The following is an 11,916-nucleotide window of genomic DNA, read 5'->3' as shown; positions in this document are numbered from 1 at the left end:
TCTCTCTCTCTCTCTCTCTCTCTCTCTCTCTCTCTCTCGCTACACCTCTGTTTCCCTTTCTTTATGCCTTTTATAACCTCTCACTCTCTCCTTCCGCTGGCATATACTGTACAAATGGCTATCTTCCTCCTCCCTCTGTCATCCTCCTCTCATCTGTGAGAGAAACCAGACATCTCTCAATGTTCTCCTTCAGTTCATTGCCCCCATTAACTGTCTGTTTCTCAGACTGCTCCTCTCTCTCTCTCTCTCTCTCTCTCTCTCTCTCTCTCTCTCTCTCTCTCTCTCTCTCTCTCTCTCTCTCTCTCTCTCTCTCTCTCTCTCTCTCATTCCTCCTTTTCTTCTCGCCATCACACCATTTTCCTGGTGTGTCTGTTACGAAGAGACCTGAGATGAGACACTCAAGGTAGACAGAGGAGCAAAGTCCATATAGACAAAAACATTCGCCTGAAGAGAAAAAAGCTCAAAAACGAAAATGTTTGGAAATGTTTTTGAGACAGCTGTTTGCGCGCCTGTGCAGTGCTGCCCCCTGTCTGCTGGCTTGAGGGACAGGCAGGAGGGGCTGCACCGCGACGCGACGGGCGGCACTTAGCTCTCTGACATCACAGCGCTGCCAAGTGCCAGTTTGCCGCTCGGTGTCAGCGGAGGACAGATCCGGTGCCCGCCGCACATCAGAGCAGTGATTCACCGGCACTCGGCAGAAAATGTCATCCCTTTCCCTTTCCCCTCCCCTCCCTTTTTTGCTCTCTCTATTCCTCCCGTCCCTGCCCACCCCCACCTCCTCACCTCACCTCACTTTCTCTCTCCTTTGGTCTGTGTCATCCTTGTCTCTTTGCTGCCCACAGTCTCCACACACACTCTATCTTTCTGTCTCACTCTCATACACACACACACACACACACACACACACACACACACACACACACACACACACACACACACACACACACACACACACACACACACACACACGCACAAACACACGCACGCACACTATCTCACACACTTTCTCACACAGAGGCAGGCAAAGGCTCTTTGTTGTTCGATCAGCACTTTCACCGTGTGTGGGGGAGATGAAAGGCATTTGTACCTGTGCTGTGCTGAGAACGAGCAGCATGCTGGCAGGCTTGCTGGTGGCCGGCCAATCCGTCACCTTGAACATCAGTGGCAGAGGGCTGCCTCCCAGTGGCCAGATTTGGAATCGCATCGGAACGTCTGCAGACTGAGCAGACCTCTGAGAGCCAAACCTGATAGGGCAAACTGAGACAGATATGTCGGCGGCGGTGCAGGGAGAGCGCTTTGTTTTGTTGTTTTGTAGCTGCTGATGTTGTTGTTGTTGTTGTTGTTGTGGTGATCTGTTGTTTTGTCATTTTGTTTTGGCATGGCTTCTTACGGCTTCATGCATTCCTCCGCTCATCATTGGTGACAACACATGACAACTGTATCAGGTCTGCAACTGGAGGGAGGGTAACATTGCAGGGGGGGGGAAATCATCCGTGATTACAATTTGCACAGTGTTTTGTAATGCTCATAAGTCAGAGAAAACCGTAATTCAGACATTTTTTTGTCTTTTCTCCTTACCCCTCTCTGTACCTCTCTCTTTCTATCTCTCCATTTCACTCTCCATCTCTTCCCTTCTTTTTCTGTCTTTTTCTCTCTTCCTTTTTCTCTCTTCCTTTTTCTCCTTCTCCTCACTCTCCCTCCCTCCTCCCCCTCTCCTTTTCTCTCCTCCCCCCACAGCTCTGTTGTCGTCGTGGTGCGAGGAGCTGGGTCGGCTGCTGCTGCTGCGGCACCAGAAGAGTCGGCAGAGCGAGGTGCCCCAGGGCAAGGTGCCCATGCAGCCGCCCATCAACCCCATGAAGCCGGCCCTGTCGCACGGGTCAGTTCCCCGTCTCTCCCCTCCCCTCCGCAACCTCCCTCGCCTCACCAAACCTCATCCCGACCCTAACCCCGACTCACTGACAACCATTATAAAATTGAATAGAAGTATAGTAGAATGCATTCATTGTCATTATGAACAGTGAAATGACATACAAAGCCTTCCTTTAAGTTGCACTCAACATTCAGTTGTGGTATTTCAGATATAGTTATATATAATATATAATCTGATCATGTCTTTATTAGTGGGCAAACCATCCAAATGACCAAGGGATAAAACACTACTGTATTAAATTATAAATAATATACTAATGGAAAACTATTAACTACTATGCAATAAAGAAGATTAAGACAAACTGGAGTACACAGACAGACAAACAACAGATGACATAGACTTGGTCGAAGTGTCCAAGTACACAGACAGGCAAACACTAGATACAGTGACACAGACTTTAGTACAAAGGTGCAAGTATGTCCCTACACCCACACCCACATGTCCCATCGATCAGTGTCAGTGTTTTTATGTACACTTTTATGCATTTCGTCATACTTTCTTTACATCGTACTTTGTACTGTTTTGTTTGCCGCCATGCAACAAAAACACAGTAAACCTCACTTCTGCATCACTTCTAGTCTTTTGCATCATTTCCAATCTTGTGGCTTGATGCTAATGCCCCCATTCACTTCCAGTGATTATGCTAAGCTATGCTAATAATTCTGATCCAATACATCTAATTACTGAAAAAAACTGAGAAGAAAATGATATGCACATTCAGGATTGTACAGGTAATAAATTGGAAATACTGCAAATATGCGAAAATCAAAAAATGGTGGACTGTTCCTTTTAATCGGTGAAACATTGTGATACAAAAATGACAAATTCTGGAGAAGCAGCAGAGCCACCATAATCAGGAGGGCAATGTTATTGACATAAACTAGTATGCAGTGGGCAAGGTCAATTCACAGCACTGAGTCAGCCAATGTACTGTACATACATAGACCATACCATGGATCACACTCAACGGCCACCCTGCCAAACACTACTAGTAAATTCAGGACCCGCAAGAGAAAATAGCTTTGCCCTTTTGAACTTCTATTAATAAAGGTCTACTGTATTTTTCTGTAGCCTAATTATCTGGCGAAACCTACGATAGTCATGCTACTGTGTCAGAGTAAGAAGAAAAATGGAGACGCTTGTGGCTGTTGGCCCCATAAAGCGTCCCTGAGATAAAGATCTATTCCCCACATCAGTTCCCGGACCTGGTGATGGTTAGGCCAACGGCAGTGAATCGATGCCTCAGCTTACACAGTGTAGAGTCCACATTGTTCTTCAGTCTGACTGGCTTTTATTTTTTTCTTACCCTGCCGGTCTCCTCCGAGGAGCCTGGCACTACAACATCTCTTCCGCCTGTGCACACATGAATAAATACATCTTCTGGAGAAAGGAGGGGAGGGGGGGGTCAATAAACCCAAGCAGTCTGCGGATCATTCTTCATTTTGTTCTCCTTCTTCCTTCTCCTTCAGTGATGGCTCCTTCCCCTATGACTCTGTTCCCTGGCAACAAAACGCCAACCAAGCCCCTGGGTCCTTGTCTGTAGTGACGACGGTCTGGGGTGTGACCAATACATCTCAAAGTCAGGTAGGAACACAGACACACACAAACACATACAGCAACCATGCATGCACTGAAGTATGTATATTCAACCATTCAGAGGTGTGTCCTACTGTAACTTTTATAGATCCATTGGTTTAGATGTTATTTGTTTTATTTATTACATTTTACACTTGTATCAAACAAAGTCCCAGTTACATGTGTATTGTATGGCAAGGCATTTTATATTGTCATTTTACATTTTATGGTCATTTGTCAGCATTGCAAATCACTATGCTTTAACCCGAGTGCACACGTTTCCAAACAGGTATTGGGCAACCCGATGGCAAACGCTAACAACCCCATGAACTCTGGGGGGAACGCCATAGGCTCGGGCATGGCGGCCAACAACCCGGGCATGAACTCCCAGTTCCCCGGGCAGCAGCAGCAGTTTGCAGCCAAAGGGGGCTCCAACCAGGCCTACATGCAGCAGGGCATGTACGGCCGACCGGGACACCCGGGCGGAGGAGGCTTCAGTGGAAGGTGAGCGGTTACGTACTGTACAGTACAAGGGCCACAGGGATGGGTTGTCTGTGGCCTAGTTGTTAAGGAGATTGGCTTTAGGTCAGAGGGTTGCAGGTTCGAATCCCACCCTTACCTCTCCCTACACCTCCATCCATCCATGGCTGAGGTACCCTTGAGCAAGGCACCTAACCCCACGTTGCTCGAGGGACTGTAACCAATACCTTGTAAATAACTAGTCGCTTTGGGTAACAGTGTCACCTAAGTGTAATGTAATGTGACGTAATAATGTAATGTATAAAAAGGCCATTGCAGATCAGTTCCGACAAAGTGTAGAGCATTGCTCTACTACCAACATTCATTTTTCATTTTCATTTATCCTTTATTTAGCCAGGATTGTCCCATTGAGACTACAGTCTCTTCTGCCAGGGAGTCCTGGTCAAAATGGCAGCAAACATATAGTTACAGACACAGACAAACACAAAGACAAAAAAGGAAAATAAATGTACAAAAAACACATTAAAAAGAATAAGTTTACATAAAACGTATTTTGAGATTAAAAGTAGCCTATTTTTATTCAATGCCATTGTTTTCAATAGAACCCTGCTCATGATGGCTGTTGATTGCGATTGAGCTCTAGTTTTTGTTGGAGCCGTTTGTTAAAATGCATTGTGCAGGCCTCCAGTCTGAAACAAAAATAGTCAGCTCCTTCATTGCTCAGCAATGCTGTCAGAACCAATGTGCATGGGGCTCAAGGCTGCCACCCGTTCTGTGTGGTGGTGCAGTTGCCTGAGAGGTCATGGAGGCATTTGAGGCTAGTAGAGTAGTAGAGTAAAATAGAGTAGCTTTGATCCCAGGGGGAAATTAAGGTGCTATAGGCTCCATTGTGTTCCTCCTATATAAAGTAGATGTAGTACCTATTATGTGCAATAATACTATTGAAACCTTTTGTGCACGGCTAATTTTGCTTCTACTATTTATTATGCCCTTATATACGTATAGTACGGTATACTTTTCATGCCTTTGTGTTTACTGCTTCTTCACTTGATATTTAGTGTGGCTCAGGCTTCAGCCTGTGTCCTCTTGTGACCAGCTAGAGAGCAAAAGAAGTTGTAAAATTTTAAAACATACAAGAAAATGTATGCATATAAATACAGTGCATTGTTTGAAGGCATAGTAGAAGATAAACATTATTTAATTGACTAATTCCCATGGTGGAAGTGAGGATATTGTTGCGCTCCGGATATTACGAGAATTAGGCAGGTTCCAGATCAAGGTGAGAGCACTGGTTGGCATTGTTGTTCGCAGTGTTATTCAGTGTGCGAATCTGCTCTCTCCTTGAATAATTCCCATGGTGGAAGACAGCCACTGGATGTCCCTCAGTGACTACTACAGCTTTCACCTGCGTCCTCTTGTGTCCTGATAGTTACCCCAGCGGTCCCAACGCCCCTGGTGGCATGGGCATGGCTCCTCCCACCCAGCCTGCTGCTGCTGCCGCCGCCGCCGCTGTTGCTGCCGCCGCCGCCACGGCCACGGCCACGGCAACCGCCACCGTGGCCCTGCAGGAGACCCAGAACAAGGACATCAACCAGTACGGCCAGGTACGCTACACACAGGCCCCTATAGCCCCTTAAGACACGGCATTATAAATTAGCTGTTACCAGAATGCCAATGACCAAGTCGTAATGTATTACTAAAGGCCCCGTGCACTGTCATATCATACCTGCAAACTCGTCACCTTTTGGTGACAGTCACCTTTTCCCCGGCCAATTAGGTCATTCACATGAATCATGTAGAACCGGAGAGGTTTTTTTGGGGGGGTGGGGGGTGGGGGGGAAATCACCATAAAGATTGGAATAATGTTGCCTGCTCTGATGAGTCTTGATATCTACTGCAACACTCAGGTGGAATGGTCAGAATTTGGCGTCGGCAACATGAAAACATGGGTCAACCCTGCCTTATATCAATGTTTCAGACTGGAGATATAATAGGATAAGGATATTGTCGTGGCACTATTTGGGCTAATTAGTACCAATTTATCTTTGTTGGAGTGCCACAGCCTACCCGATTAGGCAATACAGGCAATTCTGAAGGCAAAAGGGGCTCCAACCCTGTATTAGAGAGGTGTTCCTAATGAAGTGGCTGGTGATTATAGTAAATAGATTTTGGCAGTTCAAAGTGCTTTGAAGAGCAAGAGAATCTGGTGAAATAAACAATTTGCCTCATATCTTTTACTGGTGTGGTGTAGGCTATGTAAGCTCAAGTTGCCTCTCAGATGGGCCCGCTGGTGGCCCCATTGCTTTACCATGGTGCTGCGGGTGTTGGTCCGCTGGAGACTGTCACCTTTTTTTCTTTGTTTGCAGGTCTGTCATAGTAGTGTAGTACTATAGTAGTTCACTTTCAATGTCTATTACAGCATGCCACAGGAGGTACGGCGTGCATTAAGGGGCCAGATCTACTTATGTGCAAACTTGCAAATACTTGTTATCAGTGGCGGAAAAATTGCACACAAGGCCCAGGGCAAAACACTGATAGGGCCCCCCATTCAGTCTTCCGAGTTCATAATAGGGCCACCACCACCAACCGGGAGAGGGCCCTGGGTGGGCCCCGGGGCAAATTCCCTGCTTACCCTGCCTATAGCTCCGCCCCTGCTTATTACTTGATAATATAAACATCAAACGTCATGACGTGACATCAACATCAGAGTAGGTCCACATAGGTACCGTTGTTTACCACATTTCGTCAGTAGGTCTGTATTACATTAAATCAGTAGATCTACTAAAACTTAAGAATGTGTCAATATCTTTTCATGCCGTTCTTCTAAATTTTGCCCCGACGTTGCTGCTGTTATTTTGTATTGTCGTTAAAATTAATTTGAAAAGTATTTCCTTGGCTCTCATACCATTTACCAGATTTTTTATTGTGATTTTCGGCTGTTGGCAATTTTAGTCAGATGGATGAATCAGCAGTACAGTACATCCGTACAGCACTGTGTAAGAAAGCTCTCTGTGATAATGCTATTCATTGCCAATGCCACAACATTTTATTTTTCTCTGCAGATGTGTCCGTCCTTCCAGATGGGTCCCACGCAGGGCTACAACAGCCAGTTCATGGGCCAGCAGGGCCCCCGAGGCCCCCAGTCTCTGCCGGGGGGCATGAATCCGGCCGCCATCAACAACCCCAACATGAGCGGTCCCCCCATGGGCATGAACCAGCCCAGAGGCCCCGGCATGGCTCCCTTCGGAGCACACGGGCAGAGGATGCCCCAGCCTGGCTACCCGGGCGGCCCTCGGGCACAGGGCATGCCCATGCAGGCCATGAAGAGGCCCTACCCAGGGGAGGTAGGTGTGCCAGGGACGCTAGGGACCACTCGACGAGGGACAAGGGGAGCGTCAGTTTCCCCTACTAGTGCAGCTGTAGCTGGTTCTTACCACATAGTGTTTCCTCTCTGCAACACTTTGCTATGCTTTTTTAGCTATAGTAAATGTACAATATAAAATGACATGAATGATATGATATAATATACATTATACAATAGTTATGTAATTTATCAGCATATCATAATTATATCATATAAGTATTTAATGATAATATAGAACTGATTTGATATAAATTATAAGTTATAGTTAACTGCATAATTGCATTCAAATGAGAAACCCAATTTTATGCAAATGACGTTCTTTGCCCCAAATGAGAATGGTGGGCGTCTAATTGTGGTGAAAACGTGATAAATGCCCAGATGAATGCAACTGTCAAAATACTGTACGCTTGTCACTTGAATTCAGCATCTGACCGTTTCAGTGTCCTGTTCTGATATCCATGTTGAATGGCGTCGATGTCATAGGAGAGTGCCCTTACACATTATCTGTCCCGAGATTTTATCTCAGCTTCTGTGTCGATGTTCAAAGCAGCTGCTATTGAACATCCTTTTAGGCTTTCACTAAAGAAAACCCTTGCAAGTTATGCCAACTATGCAGTCTGTCAAGAATGATCTTTCTGATCTTTTAGTTCTCTGGCAATAAAGAATTCAGTCCACAGTAAGAATAATCATTCTCTCTGTTTTCTACATTCAGCCTAACTACGGAGGTCAGCAGTTCGGCCCAAACGGACAGTTCCCCAATCAGCAGGGCCAGTACCCCAACCCCAACGCCTCTCGGGCACTGCCCTCGCCCAACTACCCCGGCCAGAGGATGCCCGGCCAGCAGGGAGGCGGTCAGTACCCGCCTGGCGGAGTGCCCATGGGTGCCCAGTACTACAAGGTGAGGGGGGAGGGTGGCGAGATGAGTCATGCATGCCAGCTTCACATCCTCATCACCACTGCGCTGGGGAGAAGGCTTATAGCCCAATCATGAATTTGATGGATGCAAATCAGTGATGCAAATTGTGTTTTTTTTAATTTTTTTATTAAGGGCTCTTTTTTGTTGTTTCCCTGTCTTGTCTTTCAGCAAGAGCCATTCAACGGGCAGAACAACTCTTTCTCTGGAGGCGGATACTCCTACAATCAAGGCAATGGGGTAAGGTGCTCTGCTGTTGTCAACAAGACATGGAAATAGATCAGTCGAATCAGTTTAATTGCTTCCTTCTTAATATTTGTAGTGTACAATTAAAAATAAAAATAAAAACACATCTCTTTAGAACATCAATATCTTAATAAGAGGTGCAATGCAATGCAATTTTCCTGGTTGTTTTAGTCATGTTTATTTTTTTTTGTCTGTGTGCTTAGCCTCCCCGGCCTGTGGGTAACTACCCCCACTCTCCGGTCCCTGGGAACCCCACGCCCCCCATGACTCCCAGCAGCACCATCCCCCCTTACCTGTCTCCTGGCCAGGATGTCAAGCCGCCATTTCCCCCTGACATGAAGCCAAATGTGACGGTCTTGCCCCCGCACCCAGGTAAGCCTCTCCACCTCGCATGACTCAGAATTCTTGTGTCATTGGGTGGAGTTCAGATAGTGATGGCCAACCTGCACGTAGACGCTATAGTCCAGTGCCACTGGTTCCCAATTACCTACCTAGCTCTACCTGTCCAGTTCAGGCATGTGGCCAGGTAAAACCAGGTCATTTGGACTCTGTGGCACTGGATGGTAGCTCCTGAATCCAGCTTGGCCGTCACTGAGTTCAGGTTTTGTGAAGTGTGCACTGCCCCCACATGCAGGGTGAGTGTTGCAAAAGCTCAGGAAGCGAGGTTTAGCTTACAGTAATACAGAGGTTTGATAACAAATAAGTAAGATGGGAGAACAAATAAGGTAGTAAGGCCTGAAACATACACTCTGCAGCAGCTACAAGTGAGGTGTATGCTACTGTATATTTAAGTGTAGGTCAAGCTATCAGCTGACATTCACTGACAGTATGCCATTTCAGATATTTGATGTACTCTACTTTGGTTTTGCTTTCTAAACACTGCCTACAATTACCATTGCCTACCATTTTCCAGCACAGTATGATCATTTTACTAAATGCAGTGGAGAATTATTCCTTCACAGACATGGAAATATGATGGTAGACAGTGGCGTGCACAGACATTTTGGTGGGTAGATGCTCAAGGGAGGGTGGGGGGCATGTGGAACTTCCAGCTGCCTTACTAGGCTACAGACGCTGTGTTATCAGAGCATTTTTGTCACATGCATTTGATTGTCAAGCATTTGCAGATGATCAAGTCTGTATTAAACAAAGCCGAAAATATCTGGGAACACTGATGATGGGCTAGACCCGAAACGCTTGTCCCCTGTCTGTCTGTTTTATTTAATTTTTTCGGCTTTGTTTAATACAGTTTTTGATTTTGCATTCAGCTCCAGTGTGATACTCCTTTCTTCCTTTTCATTATACTGCTCTTGGAATTATGCACCGAGCGATACACTCAGGATTAGACATTGGCACCCCACCATTTGCAGATGATCAATCAGCATGGACCACACTACATCGTGACAAACCCTTCCAAAAAAAAAGAACTTTCAAAAAGAGTGTTTTTTTCCAGTATGACAAAGAGCCAGGTGCTTTACCACCACCTCGCCGCTATCTGTGCAGTCCTATGATCGTAGACATTAGAATGACGGGACCTCATTTCATGATCCACTCAAAATCTAATACTGTATTGGCAGAATTTTCACAGTCCCTTACTCCTCCTCCCTGTTCCTCCTCCTCCCCTCCGTAGCCAACCCTAATGAGGAGCTGCGGCTGACGTTCCCGGTGCGCGACGGCGTGGTGCTGGAGCCCTTCCGGCTGGAGCACAACCTGGCCGTCAGCAACCACGTCTTCCACCTCAGGCCCTCCGTCCACCAGACACTCATGTGGAGGTACTGAACAATGCCACTGCTGTCTGTGGACTTCAAATTCAAGTGTATTGGAGCTATTTTAACAGTATACAAAATACAGGGTAACACTTTATTTTAGGGATACATCTATTAGCACTAATACATACAATGTGCCTGTATAAGTAACTTATAAGGCATGTACAAAGCAAAATCAAACATTTATTAGGCATGTATTCACAAATGTCTTGTTCATGCACAATAAGGGATTTATTACCAATTTAACCTTAGTAAGGACCTAGTAGGCCTTAGCGTTTGCTTAGTACATGCCTTACAAGTTAGGTATGCAGCCATGAATATTGTATGTATTAGTGCTAATAGATGTATCCCTAAAATAAAGTGTTACCAAATACAGTTGCTAGGAATGTGCTTTGGTATACTGTATTTTTTGCCTTGTCTGTTTGTATTGTTGATGAGTTATGTGAGCACACCGTATGCTCACATACTGTAACTCAACAACAATACAACCAGACAACACAAAACCAAGGATGCACATAAATGACAGGAACTGACGATAGGCATACACTGAAAAACAATGAGTAGCACCGAGTCACCATAGTACGGTGCCATATTTGAACATCACACCAAGCTTTTAAAATGAGAAAAAAAAGTAATTGAAAATGTACATTTTAGTCATGCTGTTATGAAAAGGTATAGTATTTTTTACATTATAAGACCTTTCTTGTGACTTCAAAAGTGTTTCCAACTTCAGACATTTAAAATTGACATTGAACAACCGGGCATGTTCTTTAGAGTATACAGTATTGTCTACATGTGTACAGTATTAATCTTCCCCAAACCGTGTGCAACAGGTCAGACCTGGAGTTGCAGTTCAAGTGCTACCACCACGAGGACCGGCAGATGAACACCAACTGGCCGGCCTCCGTGCAGGTCAGCGTCAACGCCACGCCACTCACCATCGAGAGGGGCGACAACAAGACGTCCCACAAGCCCCTGCACCTCAAGCACGTCTGCCAGCCCGGCAGGAACACCATCCAGATCACCGTCACCGCCTGCTGCTGTGTAAGCACACACAAGCACACACATGCTATACAGTACATATACATACAAACACATCAAATTACATTACATTACATAGCACCCAGCTGATGCTTGCTCAAGGGAACTTCAGCCATGCATAGAGGGTGTAGGGAGGGGTAAGGGTGGGACTGTAACCTTTCGCCCTCTAAATTTAAGACCACCTCCCCAACAATTAGGCCACGGCTGCCTGCTAATACGCATACTTTGCCAAAAAGAGGAAAAAGGGGATTGGTGAGTTTGGAGAAAAACATACCGTACACACTGATAAAGGCGAAGATATCGAAATGTAAAATCTGATTCTGCAAACACAGTACATGCTCACAGTTGCATAACTCACTACATGTAAATAGGCCCATACTTTTCATACTTTAAGTTAGCCATATTCTTGTAGATGCTCATTCTAAAACTTTGCAAGAACTAGAAATGCACTCAGAGAGTGCAGACCTCCGCCAAGGAGGCTGTTTGATAGTCAAATGTTCTGTTACATCCTAATTTTTCCCCAAGTCTTTCTGCCTTGTTTTGTGGAGTTAGAAACGGGAATGTCAAAATTCGCCCTATGCCGCAATGGTGGAGAATCTTT

At 45.6% G+C, this 11,916-nt stretch overlaps 1 protein-coding gene across 2 annotated transcripts in view; it reads left to right on the top strand.

Annotated features, from left to right (window-relative positions):
• Positions 1 to 11,916, top strand: part of zmiz1a (zinc finger, MIZ-type containing 1a) — a 146,038-nt gene that overhangs the window by 123,997 nt on the left and 10,125 nt on the right. For both annotated transcript variants that reach the window (XM_063191566.1, XM_063191564.1), the window contains 10 exons: positions 1,738 to 1,876; positions 3,400 to 3,514; positions 3,795 to 4,009; positions 5,415 to 5,589; positions 7,048 to 7,329; positions 8,062 to 8,247; positions 8,434 to 8,502; positions 8,712 to 8,880; positions 10,139 to 10,280; positions 11,108 to 11,318. In XM_063191566.1, coding sequence (XP_063047636.1) covers positions 1,738 to 1,876; positions 3,400 to 3,514; positions 3,795 to 4,009; positions 5,415 to 5,589; positions 7,048 to 7,329; positions 8,062 to 8,247; positions 8,434 to 8,502; positions 8,712 to 8,880; positions 10,139 to 10,280; positions 11,108 to 11,318 — 1,703 coding nt within the window. The remainder of the gene's footprint in view (positions 1 to 1,737; positions 1,877 to 3,399; positions 3,515 to 3,794; positions 4,010 to 5,414; positions 5,590 to 7,047; positions 7,330 to 8,061; positions 8,248 to 8,433; positions 8,503 to 8,711; positions 8,881 to 10,138; positions 10,281 to 11,107; positions 11,319 to 11,916) is intronic.

The sequence above is a fragment of the Engraulis encrasicolus genome, chromosome 24, assembly GCF_034702125.1.
Source record: "Engraulis encrasicolus isolate BLACKSEA-1 chromosome 24, IST_EnEncr_1.0, whole genome shotgun sequence".
NCBI classification, from domain to species: Eukaryota; Metazoa; Chordata; class Actinopteri; order Clupeiformes; family Engraulidae; genus Engraulis; species Engraulis encrasicolus.
This window is presented reverse-complemented; position numbering and strand designations above follow the sequence as displayed.